Raw genomic sequence first — 16,612 nt, 5'->3', positions numbered from 1 at the left:
GCCTGTCCCTCCCCCTTCTCAGGGGCAGACATGCTGCTTCCTTCCACCCCCGCCCCCTCCACAGCTTTTCTCAGGAGCTGCACTGCCTTCCTCCTTCTCAGAATCACCCAGGACAGGCCTCCATCTCTGGGTTGTAACAGCAGCCTTCCCTTCTTTTCTCTGTCTTAGCTTTTGCCACATCTCTCTTGTCTTCCCTCTTGTCCCTGGCCCCATTTGTAAGGACACTCTCCCCCTCATGAGGCCTCAGTTACAAACTCATTCTAAACTTTCTTTAGAATGAAAGCTGTGCCTTTGGCTTAAGTATGAAGCTTCTATTAAATTACATATATATCTGCATCTGTATATACGTGTGTGTGTATGGGTATATATATGTAAATAGTAATTAAAAGATACCGACAAGGTGGCCTATAGCCCTGCCTCCCAACACCACCGCCCCTCGTGTTAGGTCTCAGCTGCCTGTCGTTCTCCTCCCTCAGCCACACCTCCCTCACCCCCAGCTCCGTGCCATCTGGGTGGCTTTCTCCAGCCAGTCTACGTACGACCACCCCAGTGCACCTGCCTCTCTTCCCTGCTTTATTCTCCTCCTGGGCATGTAATCACCTCCTAACTTACTCTGTGGTTTGTTTCTTGTGGTTGCCTCCCGCAGCTACACTGTAAGCTCTGGAAGGCCAGGCTGTCTGCACTGTACCCCTGGTGCCTAGAACAGTGCCTGACCACGAAGCAGGCACTCCGTCAGTATTTGTTGAATGAACTCCTGTTTTAACTAGTTGTGATTATACTGAACGTACAGCTTTGTACCTGCTCTTTCCTCCCCTCTTGGCCGCACAAGCACTCCCCTAGTCTGTAACCCCTGGTGAGGATTTTCATGTTCAGGAACTTGTTCTCCCTGTAGGTAGAAGCAGCAAAGAAAGCGTACCACGCGGCGTGCAAAGAGGAGAAGCTGGCAATATCGCGAGAAACCAACAGCAAGGCGGACCCATCCCTCAACCCTGAACAGCTTAAGAAATTGCAAGACAAAGTAGAAAAATCTAAGCAAGACGTTCTCAAGGTAAATTGTGCACTTCTTGTTGCGTGTTGAAAGCACACGCCTCGCCCGTTCACGTACCTGGCACACAGTGAACCTTTGTCGCCGCTTGGTCAGATGGGTGGATAGATGGCTGCATCAGTAAAACACATTCCTGCCCTGACCAGAGCCATCTGTGCCCACCTCAGGACTGGGGCGGAGCCGTGGGCTGGGCAGGCAAGGGGACCGGGTGATTCCCGCACCCAAGGAACAAGGTGGTGGGGCGGCTGGGGTTGCTGCAGGCAGGGAGGCAGGAAGGAATAGCTTGTACAGGACGTGGAGCTGTGAAGATCAACAGCAGGGAGCTGACGACAAGCTGGTATGGAAAGTTATGAGGACCACATTGCCAATGGCCTTGAAAGTTGGGCAAAGTAAGGAGTTTGGGACATTGCTGATAGGGGAGCCACTAGTAGAAGGTTCTAGAGCCTGGGAGGGGAGGGCAGAGGTGTGGAGGACCAAAACGGCTGGTTTAGAAGGGAGTCTCCATGGAGGGGTGGAGGTGGGAGAATATGCTGAAAAGCCTGTGCCCTGTGACCACAGGGAACTTGAGGGCTGGGAAGGGGTGGATTTCTCCAGCAGCCTTGGCAGTGAGGGCCCCCAAAGGGGTGTAGGCAGAGGCTGTGGGAGCTCATGAGTGGTGGGAAAGGGCCTTTCAGTCAAGAAAAGACGGCAAACAGGCAATGTAGCGTCCTGGGTACCCTTCAGTTTCTTCTGCTGTGAAGGGGGAAGGCTTTCTGCCACACTGGATCAGTGAGATCAAATGGGATGATTGTGTAAACTGTCACGGGCTCCACAGATGCAGGCAGTGATTCTGCAGGCAGGTCTGAATCACAGGATTTAAACACTAGACAGCGTCTTGTAATTTTAAAGTTCCCAGAAAGTGAGGGCTGATGGGAGCAAGGATCTGGGCCTGTGTAATTGGCTCCCGGCTTGGCCCCTGGCCCCACCTGCCTCCTTTGCTCTGTTCTAAGCGCTGGGTGGCTGGAGGCTGCCACTGTCAAGGGCCTGCCCCGCTGCAGCGTTTGCAGAAGACAGTCCCAGGCTGGATTTGGAGAAAAAGGAGCTGGGCTTCAGGAACAGGTCAAGACGCCGACCGGGGAAGCAGGCATCCCGGGCTGGTGCATCACGACCTGCCCACATTTTCAGGCCTCAGACAAGCATCACTGAGCCCCAGGGAATTAGGTGGTGGCATCTCTGTTTTGTGACTGGGTAAACGAAGGTCAGAGAGGTTCAGTCCCGTGCTGCCCAGTGGTGTGAAAGCCCGTGCCCTCTCCACTGCTCCTCACGGCTGTCGTCACGTAGCAAGGGAAGGTGGGAGAGGGGAGGTCGTTGCTTAGCGCAAGCGTCACAACCCCTTGGGGAGCAGCTCCCTACCCCCTGCAGCTGCCCCAGGACTGGGGCCGGGCCAGAACACTGTGCAGTGGAAGTTCTCCGCTTTCTGGGAAGGAGAGTGAGGCTCCAGGAAAAGAGAGGCGCCAGGATCTGGCCCCAGGTCTGGTTGGTGCTTAAAGCCTTGTGATCTTGCCTCTGTGGTAGCTGTTGAGCCACTGCTGCTGTGGGCAAGATCCAAGGCTCAAGGGTGACCCAGGACAGCCTGTCCCCAGGGGAGAGAGGACATGTGTGTGTAACGTGAACGGGGGACAGCGAGGCAGTGATCCTCCGAGTGACCGCCCCTTCCCCAGCATCTGCCTGTCTGGGTCTTACTCCAGCTGAGAGGCCTGGCAGATGCCAGGAGCATGACTTACATTTCAGAAGTGTAGGGGCCGGGACTTGAATTGTCAGACCCCAGAGCTCATGCTCTTTATGTTTTGGAATCTGAGGAGGCCTGAGAAGCTTTCCTCAAGGATGACACTGGTGGTGGAGAGGACACCCAAGATAAGCCAGGAGGCCTGCGTGTGTGGGGTGGTGGGGGCTGCTTCCCAAATATTTCCACAGGCCAGGTTGGGTGGGAATGCCCCTCAGGAGCAGAGGTGGGGCGTGAGTCCTCGGGCGAGGAATTTAGGGTGCAAAGGAAGTAGGTCAGGGTGCTCCTTGGATGTGGGGTCACCCAAAGTGTCGGACTTCATATCGTCACCTGAGAATTGTCACCATCTGGATGCTGACGGGCTAGGAGTGTAGAGAGGGACAGTAGCCGGGTGACGAACAGGGTGGTGCGGAGCCGGGCTCGCTTGCTCGCTCTTGCTCAGAGGGAGCCAGGCTGCATCTCGTGTGCCTGGGTTTTCTCGTAGACCAAAGAGAAGTATGAGAAGTCCCTGAAGGAGCTGGGCCAGAGCACCCCCCAGTACATGGAGGGCATGGAGCAGGTGTTCGAGCAGTGCCAGCAGTTTGAGGAGAAGCGCCTGCGCTTCTTCCGGGAGGTTCTGCTGGAGGTTCAGAAGCACCTAGACCTGTCGAACATGGCCAGGTAAGTGCACGTCAGCGGGAAGCGAGTCCTGATGGAGTCAGTGGAAAGCTGCTTCTGAATAGAGGTCGGTTGGGCTCCCCAGCCGTCAGGTGGCAGTGCTTGTCAGGAGGTCTTAAGTTCTCCTGCCCAGGGAGGGCCCTTTGGCTGAGTCTGTCTGCAGCTGTGCAGTGCCCTCTGCCTGGAACAGCTACTGCTGGCCCGAGTCAGACGGTCTCCGGCCACACTCTGCCTGCGCCAGGCTCAGTCCTCTGCGTCTGGACAGGAAGGGAGGGCCATGGCTCGGACCAGAGACAGATGCATGTTTGAAATCAACCCAGGAGCGACTCCAGCAGTTCCTGGGCTGGCACATCCTGCCCCTGGTGTGGGCTTACTTTGAGGACCTTTATGAGGTCCTTTCCATCCAGAGCAACTGGCCACCAGCTTGCTCCTTGACTTTTCAGTGGTTCAGGGCCCTCGAGAAGCACAGACCCTCAGGGACTCAGTTCTGAATGGAACACGGAAGCCATTATTTTTCTTCTGCACTTTCCTCCTCTTTGGTCCCATGACCCCTTCATCAGGGCAGTGGTCTGGGCTCACCCTGGACCTAGACTTCTATCGCCCATATAACAGAACCATTTAGAAATGACTCACAGGTCAAATTTTGTTGTTAATAGGAGATTACTTTCCTTTTGTCTCCCTCTAGTATAAAAAACTCAAACGCAACCATCATTGTACAGCTACTCTGCACCAATTAATTAATCTTATGAGTGTCTATAAAATAGGTGGCATCATTCCCCACCTTACTGTTGAGGAAGCTGAGGCTGGACGCATTGAAATGACTTGCCCAGGCTGCACGGCTGGCTGGGGCTGCCAGGCTCTTCCAGGTGTGGTGTGACGCCCCTCGTGGAAGCGCTTGTCCTCGCCTGACACGCTTCCTCGCTTAGTCCTCCGGCCCGTCTGGGGAGCAGATGGTGCAGTGGTGTCCTAGCGCTGCCGTAACAGACTCCACAACCTGGGCAGCTTCAAACAACAGACATTTACTCTCTTGTGGGTCTGAAATCAAGGTGTCAGCAGGGCCTCGCTCCCTCTGGCAGCTCTTCCCTAGGGAGGATCCTTCCTTGCCTCTTCCAGCTTTTGGTGTTTGGCATCACTTTTTGGCTTTCCTGGACTTGTAGACACGTCGCTCCAGTCACATGGCCATCCTCTCACTGTCTCTGTGTCCAAATTTCCCCCTTTTTATAAAAAGGTGCCCATAGATTAGGGCCCAACCTAATGATCTCATTTTAACTTGGTCACCTCTGTAAAGACCCTGCTTCCAAGTAAGGTCATGTTCTGAGGTACTGGGGTTAGGACTTCAACGTATCTTTTTTGGAGGACACAGTTTTCAACCGGTAACATGTAGCGTTATGCTCATGCAACAGAGGAGGACACCAAGGCCCTGAGAAGGTAAATGACTTGCCAGCCATACAGATTAGAAGTGAGAACACCAGGACCCGCCGTGGCCCATACTCCCATCCAACACGGTCGGCTTCCTAGGGAGGCAAGCTGCTCTGAGCTGTCAAGCAGAAGCAGGGTCCCCCTAGATAGCTGGCAGGTTCTGTGGCCACCACAGCACCGGGCAGTCTTGCTGGACTGCTCCTGCACATCTGAGTGTAAGCCTTCCAGCTCTCCTGAAGGGGTGAGGGGGAACTTCCCTGACACTCAGTTCTGGACCTGATTAGATGGGACCACACAGGTTGATGGCCCATGTGGTCCAGATGCTGGTACCTTTTGTATTATCTGACACAGAGCAAAGCCAGGCTGCTGCCACCTGGTTTGATTTAAAGCTAATTTGTCAGAAGCTGGAGCTGTGGCTTCCATGCCACGGTTGTTGGCTCCTTTCTGGGTGCATCGTGGCCAGCTGACCGTCCAGCTGAGCCAGGACAGGGTATCTGATCTGCACTGTGAAGTTGACTCTAGTGTAGCTGCAGACCATGGCGCCAGCTTGGCCAGACGCTGGGCAGGAATAGTAGTGGCCTTCTCTTCCTTCCAAAAGAGTCATACTTCTCTCTCTGATTTAGCTACAAAAACATTTACCACGACCTGGAGCAGAGCATCAAAGCTGCCGACGCAGTGGAGGACCTGAGGTGGTTCAGAGCCAACCACGGGCCGGGCATGTCCATGAACTGGCCGCAGTTTGAGGTAAGAGGAGTCTGCGCCTGTGACCCGCTGTCCTGGGAGGGGCCTGGGCCCACAGGGTCAAGTCCTAGGCTTTCTCCTTCCAACTCTGCATTGGCCTGGGCCCTATTTACGAGGCAGCCAAAGAAACCAAGCGGATGTTTAACGTTTGGGGAGCTTCAGGCATCATTACCGAAGGGTCTTCTGAATCTCTGGTGAAGGTGCAGTTGTGTTCTTTCCCATTCAGAACTTTGATGGTCACTTGTTGGCCACTGGCATTCCCTTCGTGGTGAGTCCCAGGAGCTGCAGGACATGCAGGAGCCCTGGTTCCCCGCTCAACCCTGTGAGATAGCCAGGAAGGGAGTAGTCACAGTGCACTCCAGGCCCGCTGGGCCCAGGGCACCAGCTCAGCGGCCTCTGGTCCAGGACAGATGGGGAGCGTGGCCCCAGCATGTAGCCATTCTTACCCTTCATGTGAGGGTTTTCTCCTTATTTCCTTATATAAGTTCAACCAATTTTGGTGTAGGATTAACTTTCCTCTTTTCCCATTTTCGTGGGACCAAGCTGTTCAGTGTCTTTATATGCAGAATTTGAGAGCCTGGGGAATCTTGAGACTCTTCCAGCCCTAGAATTGGGTCCCCAGGCCCCACCTGGCCCCCTGATGGTAGCAGAGAAGGCAGTGGCTACCAGTCCCGCCACCCTGTTCTCTGAGGGAAAGGATTCCTCCTGCCTTGTGGTGAAGCAGGGGCTGAGAGGGGCCCCACACGCCCATGGCTACTGCCTCCCTGAGGGAGGACGCTGGAGGCGACCCCCTCTGCCTTGGGCCCAGGTCACGTGACTTCCCCTGACTCAGTCGTGGCCAGAGCCCAGGCTGCACTGAGATCCTGCCTTGCCACGTATCAGCTGTGGGATGCTGAGCAAGTCATTTGCCCTTTTTGTGACTTAGTTTTCCCATGTGTGAAATGGAATGATAACAGCACCAAGCTTCTCGGTGGCTGGGAGTCAGTGACCTGGTCCACAGTGGGTACTGCCCCTGGGCCCACCACACAGAAGCCTGCTTGGCCCTGTCTTAGCCTGTAGTTTTGTTAGTCCTCATACCTGTGCCTCTGTTTTCTGATTCTCAAGAAAGCTTCTCTATATGACAGTGTGGTCCCTGCAGCTGAGCACACCCCCAACACCGTCTTTAGGACATCTGCTTCCGGGGGGGCCAAGAGCAGGCTATGTCTCTTCACGGAGGCACTGGGACAAAGCAGGGGCCCTGGGCCTTCCCAAGTGGAAGTGGGCCTAGAGGAGAAAGCACACAGCCCAGCTTCTCCTCCCCTGGGTGATGGCACACGGGGAAGAAGCGAGTTGGTGATGGGTCTTGTGCACACAGCTGGATTCCACCCCACGGGGGGTGTGGTTGTTACTGTCAGGAGAGGCTCAGGAAACCCCGGGATATGCACCCCCTCCAACCCCCAGGTCCCTTAGGGTTGTTCGTCACTACCCAGAGAACAGAATGGTCTGGAAAGGAAGACTTGACAGGAAGCCTCACTGGGGTGGGTGTCCTGGTCAGAGCCCATGGTGGTCCTTCTCTCTGTGGACGCTTCAGGCTGGGGACCCTGCACGTGACACGTGCTTGCAGCTCTTACAGGATCTTGCTTGACTTCCTTTCTCTAATGAAATTATTTTTTTTTCCCATGCCACAAGGACGAAGTAAGTTTCTATTTTATGGCTAACTTACTGAATTCCAAACCTCCTGTGTTGTGTGCTCAGCCTACATGGGTTTGCGTGCAGCGTCCGTATTCTGGTTCTGGCGGCATGTGCTGTTAAAAAAACATGGCTGCAGCCTAGCACAGGCTGTTCTGTTGTCCAGATTATAATAGTGGGTCCTTCCCTTCACAGTCGGCCTGGTGTTGATCTCGTTGGCCGTTGGAAGCCACCCCATCAGGATGGATTTATATTCAAAAGGCCACTGTGGGGACTCTGAAGTTTCAGCTGAGCTCTCAGTCAACTTATTTTAGTTAAGAAAATAATTAACATATAAATAGGTGACAGGGGCCCAGATCTGCCACCAACTGTGTGAGCAAGTCACTTTTTCTTTCTGGGCCTCAGTTCCCTCATCTGACAAATTGGCAGGTTACACTTGATGTTTCTAAGATGGTTTCCAGCCTTGAAATTCTGTGACTACACGTGAGCAAAGCTGTGGGCTCAGTCACACCAAGTGTTAACTCCATTGTCAGATAATGGGTGGAAGTAGGGTGGGGGACGGATTCATTAAACATGTGTGCACATGTGCTTTTCTGGAAAATAAGTCCCAGTGTTTTCAGTGCAGTTGATAAAAGCCTGTTCACGTGCTGGAAAAATAGTGAACCTTCAGGAAGATCAGCTCTGTGCTTTGCTTTGTTGGCCCTCAGCACGCTGCTCTGACGGAAGAGGAAGTTCTGGGGCAGGGGAGGGTGCCGTTCCCCGGAGACTCGAGTGGATGGGTTTACCCCTCAGTGATGGAGGAGCTCCCTGGCCCCTGATTCTGTTTGCATCCAGGGCTCATTCCCCACATCAGGCTTGCTTAGGCCCCCGCAGCCAGCTCTCTTGCCTCCTCACTGGGAACCAGACAGTTCAGGGCAGGCGGGAGGGTCTTCAGCACTGAAGGCCAAGCACTTTGGAGGGTGGGCTCTGTCTGCTTTGGAGACTTGGGGAAACAGCGAGGCCTCTGGCTGCTGCTGCTGGCCTGAGGGGCCAGAGACTGAGTGCCACGGGGGCAGGGGCAGGACCGGGAGGCTCTCCGGGACTGGGATGCAGGACCCCTGAGTGTCAACCCCAGTCTTCTCATCATCCACCCGTCCCTGGAGGCTGGGCCAGCACAGGCTGGAGCTGGGCCTGGTACTGATCTCCAGGCCTCAAGGAGGCCCCACCTCGCATGGTGAGGAGTGGTCCGTGGTGGGTGTCAGGAGCCTGAAGTCTGCTCAGAAACGGGATAGCAGAGGCAGCGAGGCTAAATGTCACTAACTGTGTGGGGCAGGCCACTGGCTCACTGGCCAGTGTTTCAGACTGACACAAATGAACTTCCTGACTTCTCTCCCCCGCTGCCCGTTGCCCAGGAGTGGTCTGCAGACCTGAATCGTACTCTCAGCCGGAGAGAGAAGAAGAAGAGTGATGGCGTCACCCTGATGGGCATCAACCAGACAGGCGACCAGGCTCTGCAGAACAAGCCTGGCAGGTGGGCACTGGGGCAGCCTCAGTCCCTTGGGAAGGGTCCCTGGGTCCTCTGCTCTGGCCAGGACATCCCCAACTGGGACACCTGGGAGATTCCCCAGTGCGGCCTTGCAGGGAAACCCAGGGGCATCATTCCAGACACTCCCTGGGTGTCCGAGCTTTGCTGGGCAGCGGCCCAAGGGCATCTCTGGGGAGAATCATCAGTCCACCTGATGCCAGAGCTGCAGGAAGATCCAGAGAGGAGCCTGCTTGGGCCACAAACGTGCTTTGGGCCCCAAGCGATGGCAGGAACTGATGTCAGGTGCTAGTCACTACCTGTCCCCAGAGGTGCACATGGGCAGGTGGAGGTGATGGTCATTGGTGTCCTTCAGGCGGGCCCAGGTGTCCTGACCAGGTTTGTACTTACTTCCCCATGCTGTATGCAGGGCCCGATTTGAGGGTAGAGCATTGCCAAGTGTCCTCTTTTTGCTGACAGCATTGGTTATTTCTGACCTCATTTGCTAAAACTGAGTTTGGATCACAGAGGTGGCAATGAGATCATTAGAATCTCCTGGGAAGTTGTGCTGGTGAGGCCTCAGAGTCGCCAGCAGGTAGGTGTTGCTGTCCCCTACAGAGCTGCAGCTGCGAGCTGCCCTCTCTGGAAGCCATGCCTGCCCCACAGGCCCCAGGCCCGGAGCCTCCGAGCCATGCTCAGGGGCATACATCTCAGGCTTGCAGCTTCCTTGGAAGGTCAGCACAGGTTCTGGGGGCCTTTCTGTAGCCCTGGGCCCTGCAGTCCCTGCCCAGGCTCCCTGGGCAGATGTGGCTGATCATCATTCAGCTGCTGTGCCAGGCGGGCTTGGTCAGGTGACTAGAGCAGTGAGCCCTGAGCCAGGGGTCAGGTCAGCACCCGTGTGACTGGGGGCAGGGACCCGGAAGCCTAGGCTGCCCAGGGCTCTTGTACAAATTCAGCTGCATAGCACTGGCCCCCCCAACCCCGCTCAAAGTCAGCTGAAGAAAGTGCCAGGAGGGAGGAGGACCTGATGGTCTCAGACATGTGGTCCAGATGTAGGCAGCGGGCAGGCTTAGGCCCAGTGCCCCTTGCCAGGCCTGAAACTGATGGCCATTTGGGGTCACTGCTGGCATTTGAGGCATTTCCTTCCCTCCTCTACCCTCCCTGCTCTGACTGAGCCATCCACTCAGCATTTTGAGTGCCCACTCCGTGCTGCCCTGGGCTTGGAGGCAGGAGGTAGTGTTGGCCTTTGCAGCCCCGTCCTGCGACATGGTGTTCTGGTCCGTCAGCTCGGAGTCCACGATGGAGCGCCTGGCTCTCAGGGGCCTGTCTTATTTCCTTACCACTTTGTTCTACGCTTAGCACCTGCAGTCACTGCATCTCACCGCCCCTGGCTGTCAGCGCTCAGGCGTGGCTGGGGTCAAGGTTCTCTCTGGTCCCCTCTGGGCCTGGCACACTGTAGGAAGTTGAGATAGTTGTGCAGATGGATTTTCCCTCTCTGGAGCACAAAAGGGGTCCTTCTTTGTTCCTAGAAAGTGCTGTTCAGCAGGCTTTGGTTCTGATTTTGGAAGCTCCAGACCCAGAAGAGCCAGGGAGGAGGTTTCTTGTAGTCAGAAGGAGAGGGTGCACCCTGCCATAGGGTCTGGAGAACTCTGGGAGCCTCCTTCCTTCTCTCAGCAGGGCTCTGAGCCCCTCAGGCTGGCCGGCCTGCCAGCTGTCAGCAGTGGGAACGAGGGCCAGGCTGGGAGGACTATGGAGAGAAGCACTTGTGCTCCAGCGGTAGCCCGTCCCCACCCCGGGGCTCGTCCTGTTCAGGACAGACTGCGTTGAGGCGCAAGGAGAGGATGTGGAAATCTTGTTCTCTTAAACGCTTTAAGTGTGTTTAACAGCCACAGTATTGCAAGTGTTTTGCTAAAACAATCTGTCTGCTCATAAAATATATCCTCCCATTGGACAGGGAGCTGATTTGTCCCTTCAGACCCTTGCCCTGTGATCCTGTAGCTGGGAGCACTCAGGACCACGGGGGCCGCCGAGCTAGGGTCCCCTGAAAGCTCTCTCTCTCCCCGTAGTGACCTTAGTGTCCCGAGCAACCCCGCACGGTCAGCGCAGTCACTGTCCAGCTACAACCCCTTCGAGGACGAGGACGACACGGGGAGCACCGTCAGTGAGAAGGAGGACATTAAGGCCAAAAAGTTGGTGAACAAACGTTTCCCTCTGGTTCCCACCTCGCTCGCTGTCTCTCCTCTATCTCTGTCCAGGGTCTTGTCTCCTCAGCACTCAAAGCAATGCATGAGGCCTGCAGGAGGTGGCCCAGCTGCCGGCTGGTGGACAGTCTCTGGCTTCTCGATTTCTCAGGGAGGGGGGCACCAGTTAACCATCTGTGTTGCTTTTTCTCTGCCCTCCATTAACCCTCGTCAAGGTCCCAGCACCCAGCACAGGAAGACAGGAGTGCCAGGTGCCCTGCCAGAGCCCAGGCCTGCCTCTGCGGGGCGCCGGTGCAGGCCCTGCAGGGAGCCTGACTGCGCAGTGCTGCTGAGGGGGCCGTGCTCCTGCGGAAGGAGTCCCCAGCCCACCACCAGGGCTCCCGTGGCCTTCCCCGGCGGGGACAAGGCTCCAGGCAGGGCCTCAGGCCTCTGCCAGCCCCGTCTGTACTCAGGTTCCCCGGGTCGACCTTTTCTTTCAGTGTGAGCAGCTACGAGAAGTCGCAGAGCTACCCCACGGACTGGTCAGACGACGAGTCTAACAACCCGTTCTCCTCCACGGACGCCAATGGGGACTCAAATCCGTTTGACGAGGATGCCGCCTCCGGGACAGAAGTGCGGGTCCGGGCCCTCTATGACTACGAAGGCCAGGAGCATGACGAGCTGAGCTTCAAGGCTGGTAGGTGCCCTCCCCCGCCCCCACTGGCCTGAGGGGCGGGCGATCCAGCCTGCTGCGGGAGGTTGCTTTACTTAAGTCCAGTAAAGTTCCTGCTAGTTTCATTTGTGTGACCCCATTTCAAAAATAGCAGATGCTCAACATGAAAGCTTAGAAGACAGTGAGGTGCCCGGGTGCCTTTGCCCAAGACGCCACCCCAGCAGGGCTGAGACCTGCGCACAGCGAGGCACTGGGGCAGGAGAAGCTCCCCCACACCTCCCCCTGGAAGCAGCTGGCCCTACAGGGCCCCAGAGGCCCTCCACTGGCAGAGGAGCTGAGACCCCAGAATAGCACCCCGTGTGCACCTGGGCCCACAGAGCCTCATCTCAGGGCAGTGGCTTTCAGTCTCTTCCTGCAGCCACACTATGTGCACAGCTACCACCGACACACCTTTGTTGCCAGGAGCTGAAGCCCTGGTTTTACGGAACAGTCTGGCTCCTGGTTACGTGAGCTCTCCCTGTGGAGATTTTCTAGCCTGTCTTTTTTTTTTTAATGCTGGTTGCAATTCACCAAAATGGGTTGCACTCCTTCATCTGAAAAGCACTATCTTAGAACCTAACTACAAAGGCTTGATAGGCCTGACACCAAGCGGGCCCAAAGGGCACCAAGCTCCTTCCTTCTGCCCCTGCCTCCTCCCCAAAGCCACTCCAGATCCAGCGTCCGCTCCTCCAGGGCAGGGTGGGTGCTGGGCCCTAACTCAACCAGCACAGGCTGATGGGTGCCCTCCACTCTCCATCTCTGGGGCAGACCCCCACACCCGACCCCACTCTGGACCCCGGCCGGGGGCTGTGTCCAAAGGCGCCCCTCCCTCTGTGCTCAGCAGGCGCTCGGCCCCAGGGTGGGCCATCAGGTGCCTCTTTGGTTGTAGAAAGTGTCTGTGTGTCTTCAAACACTTTTGTCGAGTTTTCTAATACCTTTGCTTAGGGTTGTTTCCCCCCAACTTGTTGGTTGATTTTAATTTCTGATTCTTTCTAAATCTTACCTATTGGATTTGCTAGCAACTTTATGGGCTTAAAATGTTTCCTTCTGCTTCCAGTGAATTGTCAAAAGCAAACTGAAATGAATGTTACTAATCACCCGTTTTCATTTTTACAACTTGAAAGCTTTCCTATTAGTTTTGTCTGTTTCCTGTGTTATTTTCCTTTTTCCTGACATGACGTCAGTTCCCGGCCCACGCTGCTTTCTGCCGTCTTCAGCTGCTCTGGCTGCTCTCCACTCCTCTGGGCCCTGGGAGCCTACGGAGCCTTCACTCGGTGCACTTCTCACTGTGGAAGTGGAAGCACCATAGAACTGGTACCTCACTGTGCGCTGTGAGCCGAGCCGTGCGAGGGCCGGATGAGAGAACGCCAGCTGTCAGAGCACGCGGGGGCGCCCGGGGGTTGGAGGAGAGGAGGGTTAGCACTCGTGACGCTTGCCCTGCAGCCCCCGTGCTCGCTCCCAGCGTTGCCTAGTCAGACCTGCACGAACACCAGCGCTGACAGACGTGGGCCCAGGGCCAGTGCGGTGGCTGAGCGGCTCTGGGAGTAACGGCAGCTCACGTTTACTGAGGTCTCACGACGTGCCGGGCACCCTCCCAAGGTCCTTACACATTTTAACACTCAGCCCTCACAGTACCCCCAGTCCACAGACGAGGAAATCAGGCCCCAGAGCTGAGGCCTCTGCCAGGTGTCTTGGCCTGGGATTTGAACCCAGTGGCCCTGGGAGCACCGGCCGCCCCGGGTATTGGCCCTACAGGCATCCCACCAGCACTGCTGCTACACAGTCAGGGAGATGCTGCTGAACAAGGCACAGCTGAGAAAAAATGCGACTAAGCCTGAAAAGTGGGCCAAAATGCCAACAAGAATTACGAAGCTGCAAATGGAGCAGTAAAGGCGAAACCTCAGCTGGCCTGTGTTCCGCTGGTTCCCACAGCCACCTTTGTTGGGGGGTCACCAGCCAGAGCACCAGGTGGCTCCTCATCCCTGGCTCTGGGCTGCACTGTCCGCCCTACACAGGGAAATGCCAGACCTGGACCTTCGCCCACCTTGGCCCCGATCACACGTTTGGTCCTTGTCCCTGGTCTGTCCCCTTGAGGGACCGGGGGTCCATCTGTCTCTCATCTCTGCATCTCCTCTGCCACCCAGGGCCTGGCCTGAAGTAGAGGTTCCTTCATGCTTGAACAAACAAATGATAGATCAAGCCACACTAACACACAGAGCCATGGGGAGATTCCAGAACCGCATTGGAAGGGGTTGATTTCTTTAACTCGGAGGACAAATGCCCTGAGCTGGGTGCTGAGGATAGAATGATGGGTCCCTGCCCCTCCTGCAGTCATTAAATGGAGGCACCGAGTCCATGGCAACAAGTGCGGGAGGAGCTACGAGAAGATCAGGCAGGCGGGGCCCAGGGGACAGCAGTACCTGGCCATGAGGGAGGTGGCAGGGACCCTGTGAAAGGATTCCTCTGACCTGGCCTGGGACAGTCAAGAAGGCAAAAGTCCTGCAGCATTTAATTCTGCAGTTTCTGTGGGAACCCTCATGGCAGCTGAGAGCAGCTTCCTTTAGGTCACTGGGTGAGATGGGGTCTTTAGATCTCTCAGAGGCCCCCGGGGCTAAATGTGCAACTTCAGATGCAACTTCGTAGAGAAAGAACCAGGCCCTCAGCCCACATTTAGCCTAGGAAAATGCCTGGACCCCCCCCCCCAATTTGGAGGCCCTCTGTGGGCCCAGGGTGGGGGCCAAAACACAAGGGTGACTCTCTGACCCTGTGGTCACCAGACTGCTCCTTTTTTTGTCTTGGCAGGGGACGAGCTGACCAAGATAGAGGACGAGGATGAGCAGGGCTGGTGCAAGGGACGCTTGGACAACGGACAGGTTGGCCTGTACCCAGCGAATTACGTCGAGGCGATCCAGTGACAGGCCAGCGGGCTGGCTGGCGGAGGGATGGAGGCGGAGGTCCTAGGAGCTCTGTTAGCATTGGCCCCAGCAGCGGCGCCTCCAGCTGGTCATGGGCATCCACTCCTTTTCCTGCAAAAGATGATGGTTCCGTTGCTCTTGGCTTCGTGGTGTCTCTTGAAGGCAGACAAGCTGGTCATTTCACCTGGGACTTGGCACCCTTTCCACAGTGCAGATGGACAACTCTGAGCACAGGAAGATGCCATACAACAGAAGTCACCGGGCCCTCCCCTGCCCCACTCCCCCGCCCACGCTCCCTGTGTGTCGGCTTATCATGGATCTGTATAGTCTTGACCTTGTCTTTCCTCCTCTCCTCCAAGTCAATGGTGGGTCACGCTGATTCTTGCTCCGCTGATTACTTTTCTCTGACACATCCCATCACCTGCAACTTAAATGAACAAAACTTACACGCCATTTTTTGAGTGCAGACTTTGAGGTTTTTAATTTAAAGGCTGTGTACAGTTAATACTTTTTTATATACCTGTTCTTCCATTCATTTATACTTAAATTATGGCACAGATTGATGTACACCAGTCTTGAGGAAATATCTCCGTTTCCACGTTGTGCTGTTAATCAACCATGCCGCTGCCTGGGGCAGGCTGTGAGAGCCAGTAGCTCATTTAGACAGATAATGTTTGAGGCAAGAGATTGCAGAAGGAAGCTAGAACACATGGTTGGCTTTCTATTGTGAATGCTCTCCGCATTTGGGGCGTCCAAGTGTGAGCCTCAGAAATAACCTTATGCAGTACTCTCTAAAGTCGCTGTATTTAAAAGCTATTTTCATTCTATTTGTGCTTAAAACTTTATTCTTGCAAATTAACAATTTTATCAGTGATTTGAAAGGTTAAAAAATAAGACTAACTTTTCAAGCGAATGCATCTGTAGTTAAGATGCTTTATATTAGACTGTCATGTCTTGGTATATATCTGTATATATTATTTGATATTCAGAGAATCTAAAGAGCTTGTCTACTGTTTAACGGCTTTTGACAGTGGGTTTAATTTGTAAACTGCTTGAAGACCGAGGCATTTGGGTGCAGGCCTGGCTGATCAGCTGGGACCTTCCGGGCTCGGGCCCTGGGCCTCTCTGTAGTGGAGCCTGCTGTAGGAAGTCTGTCCCCACTGGCCAGCCGTGGGTCCAACTTCTAACCAGCCTTAGTCCTTTCCGTAGCAGAACACTGTACAAACCCCCGTGTCTTTCCAGCAGTTGCAGATTTTAGTCATCTGTATTCCTCATGACCAAACAAAAGCTGGGCCTCACCCCATAGCACAAGTCTCTTCTGGGTGTCCTTCATCATGGGGGAGCACACGTGCTGGGGCCAGGAAGCTACACTGTAACCATGGGGCAGGGGAGGGAGGGAAACCTTTATTTTGTGTAACTCAGACATTGGAGAAATGGCTGCCGCCATCACAAGCTATGCATTTTACTCAATGTTTCCAGTGAGCTGGATGTCTTGCTTGGAGAGTGGATGTGTGTCTATGTTTGTCATGAGAACTTACCAGCAGAAATCCTCATTCCTTTGCTACAGATTTACCAAAAATTGTCAAGTCTTTTCAGTTTAGGAGTTTCTTTAAATGTATAGTATTTTAGGGAAAAAAAATCAATAAACAATTGATCTCGTGAGTGTGAGTCTGTGCCCTGCACGTGCCTCACACTCATCGGCTGGGGGGGTTGTCCACCAGCATTTATGTACCAGCTCTGGAACCGGGCAAGACCCCAGGCAGAAGACCACTGCCCAAGGGGCCATGTCCCCTTCCCACTGCCTCTCCCAAGCTAGAGGTTGGGGATTTGAGGCACCTGTACCCCTCAGAGTTCTTCTCTCCCCCAAACCTGCTGCCGTGTGGCCTGGGCTCCCCCACTGTGGGCAGCAGGCCGGTGCCTCCTCCTCCCACCCCAAGGCCTGAACAGCAGGACCAGATCAGAGACCACTCATCCTCCAGCTTCTGTGAACACATTTCCTGAGCACCAGCTGT

General features: G+C 55.1%; 1 protein-coding gene across 3 annotated transcripts in view; it reads left to right on the top strand.

The window, feature by feature from the left end:
- Window positions 1–16,262, top strand: part of PACSIN2 (protein kinase C and casein kinase substrate in neurons 2) — a 119,892-nt gene extending 103,630 nt beyond the window's left edge. For 2 of the 3 annotated variants that reach the window (XM_074375651.1, XM_074375650.1), the window contains 7 exons: window positions 893–1,048; window positions 3,292–3,467; window positions 5,507–5,627; window positions 8,684–8,802; window positions 10,860–10,982; window positions 11,474–11,670; window positions 14,488–16,262. In XM_074375651.1, coding sequence (XP_074231752.1) covers window positions 893–1,048; window positions 3,292–3,467; window positions 5,507–5,627; window positions 8,684–8,802; window positions 10,860–10,982; window positions 11,474–11,670; window positions 14,488–14,600 — 1,005 coding nt within the window. In that variant the 3' untranslated portion in view covers window positions 14,601–16,262. The remainder of the gene's footprint in view (window positions 1–892; window positions 1,049–3,291; window positions 3,468–5,506; window positions 5,628–8,683; window positions 8,803–10,859; window positions 10,983–11,473; window positions 11,671–14,487) is intronic. The other variant, XM_074375652.1, reaches the window with a different exon arrangement.
- The last annotated feature ends 350 nt before the right edge of the window (window positions 16,263–16,612 follow it).

The sequence above is a fragment of the Camelus bactrianus genome, chromosome 12 (genome assembly GCF_048773025.1).
Source record: "Camelus bactrianus isolate YW-2024 breed Bactrian camel chromosome 12, ASM4877302v1, whole genome shotgun sequence".
NCBI classification, from domain to species: Eukaryota; Metazoa; Chordata; class Mammalia; order Artiodactyla; family Camelidae; genus Camelus; species Camelus bactrianus.
This window is presented reverse-complemented; position numbering and strand designations above follow the sequence as displayed.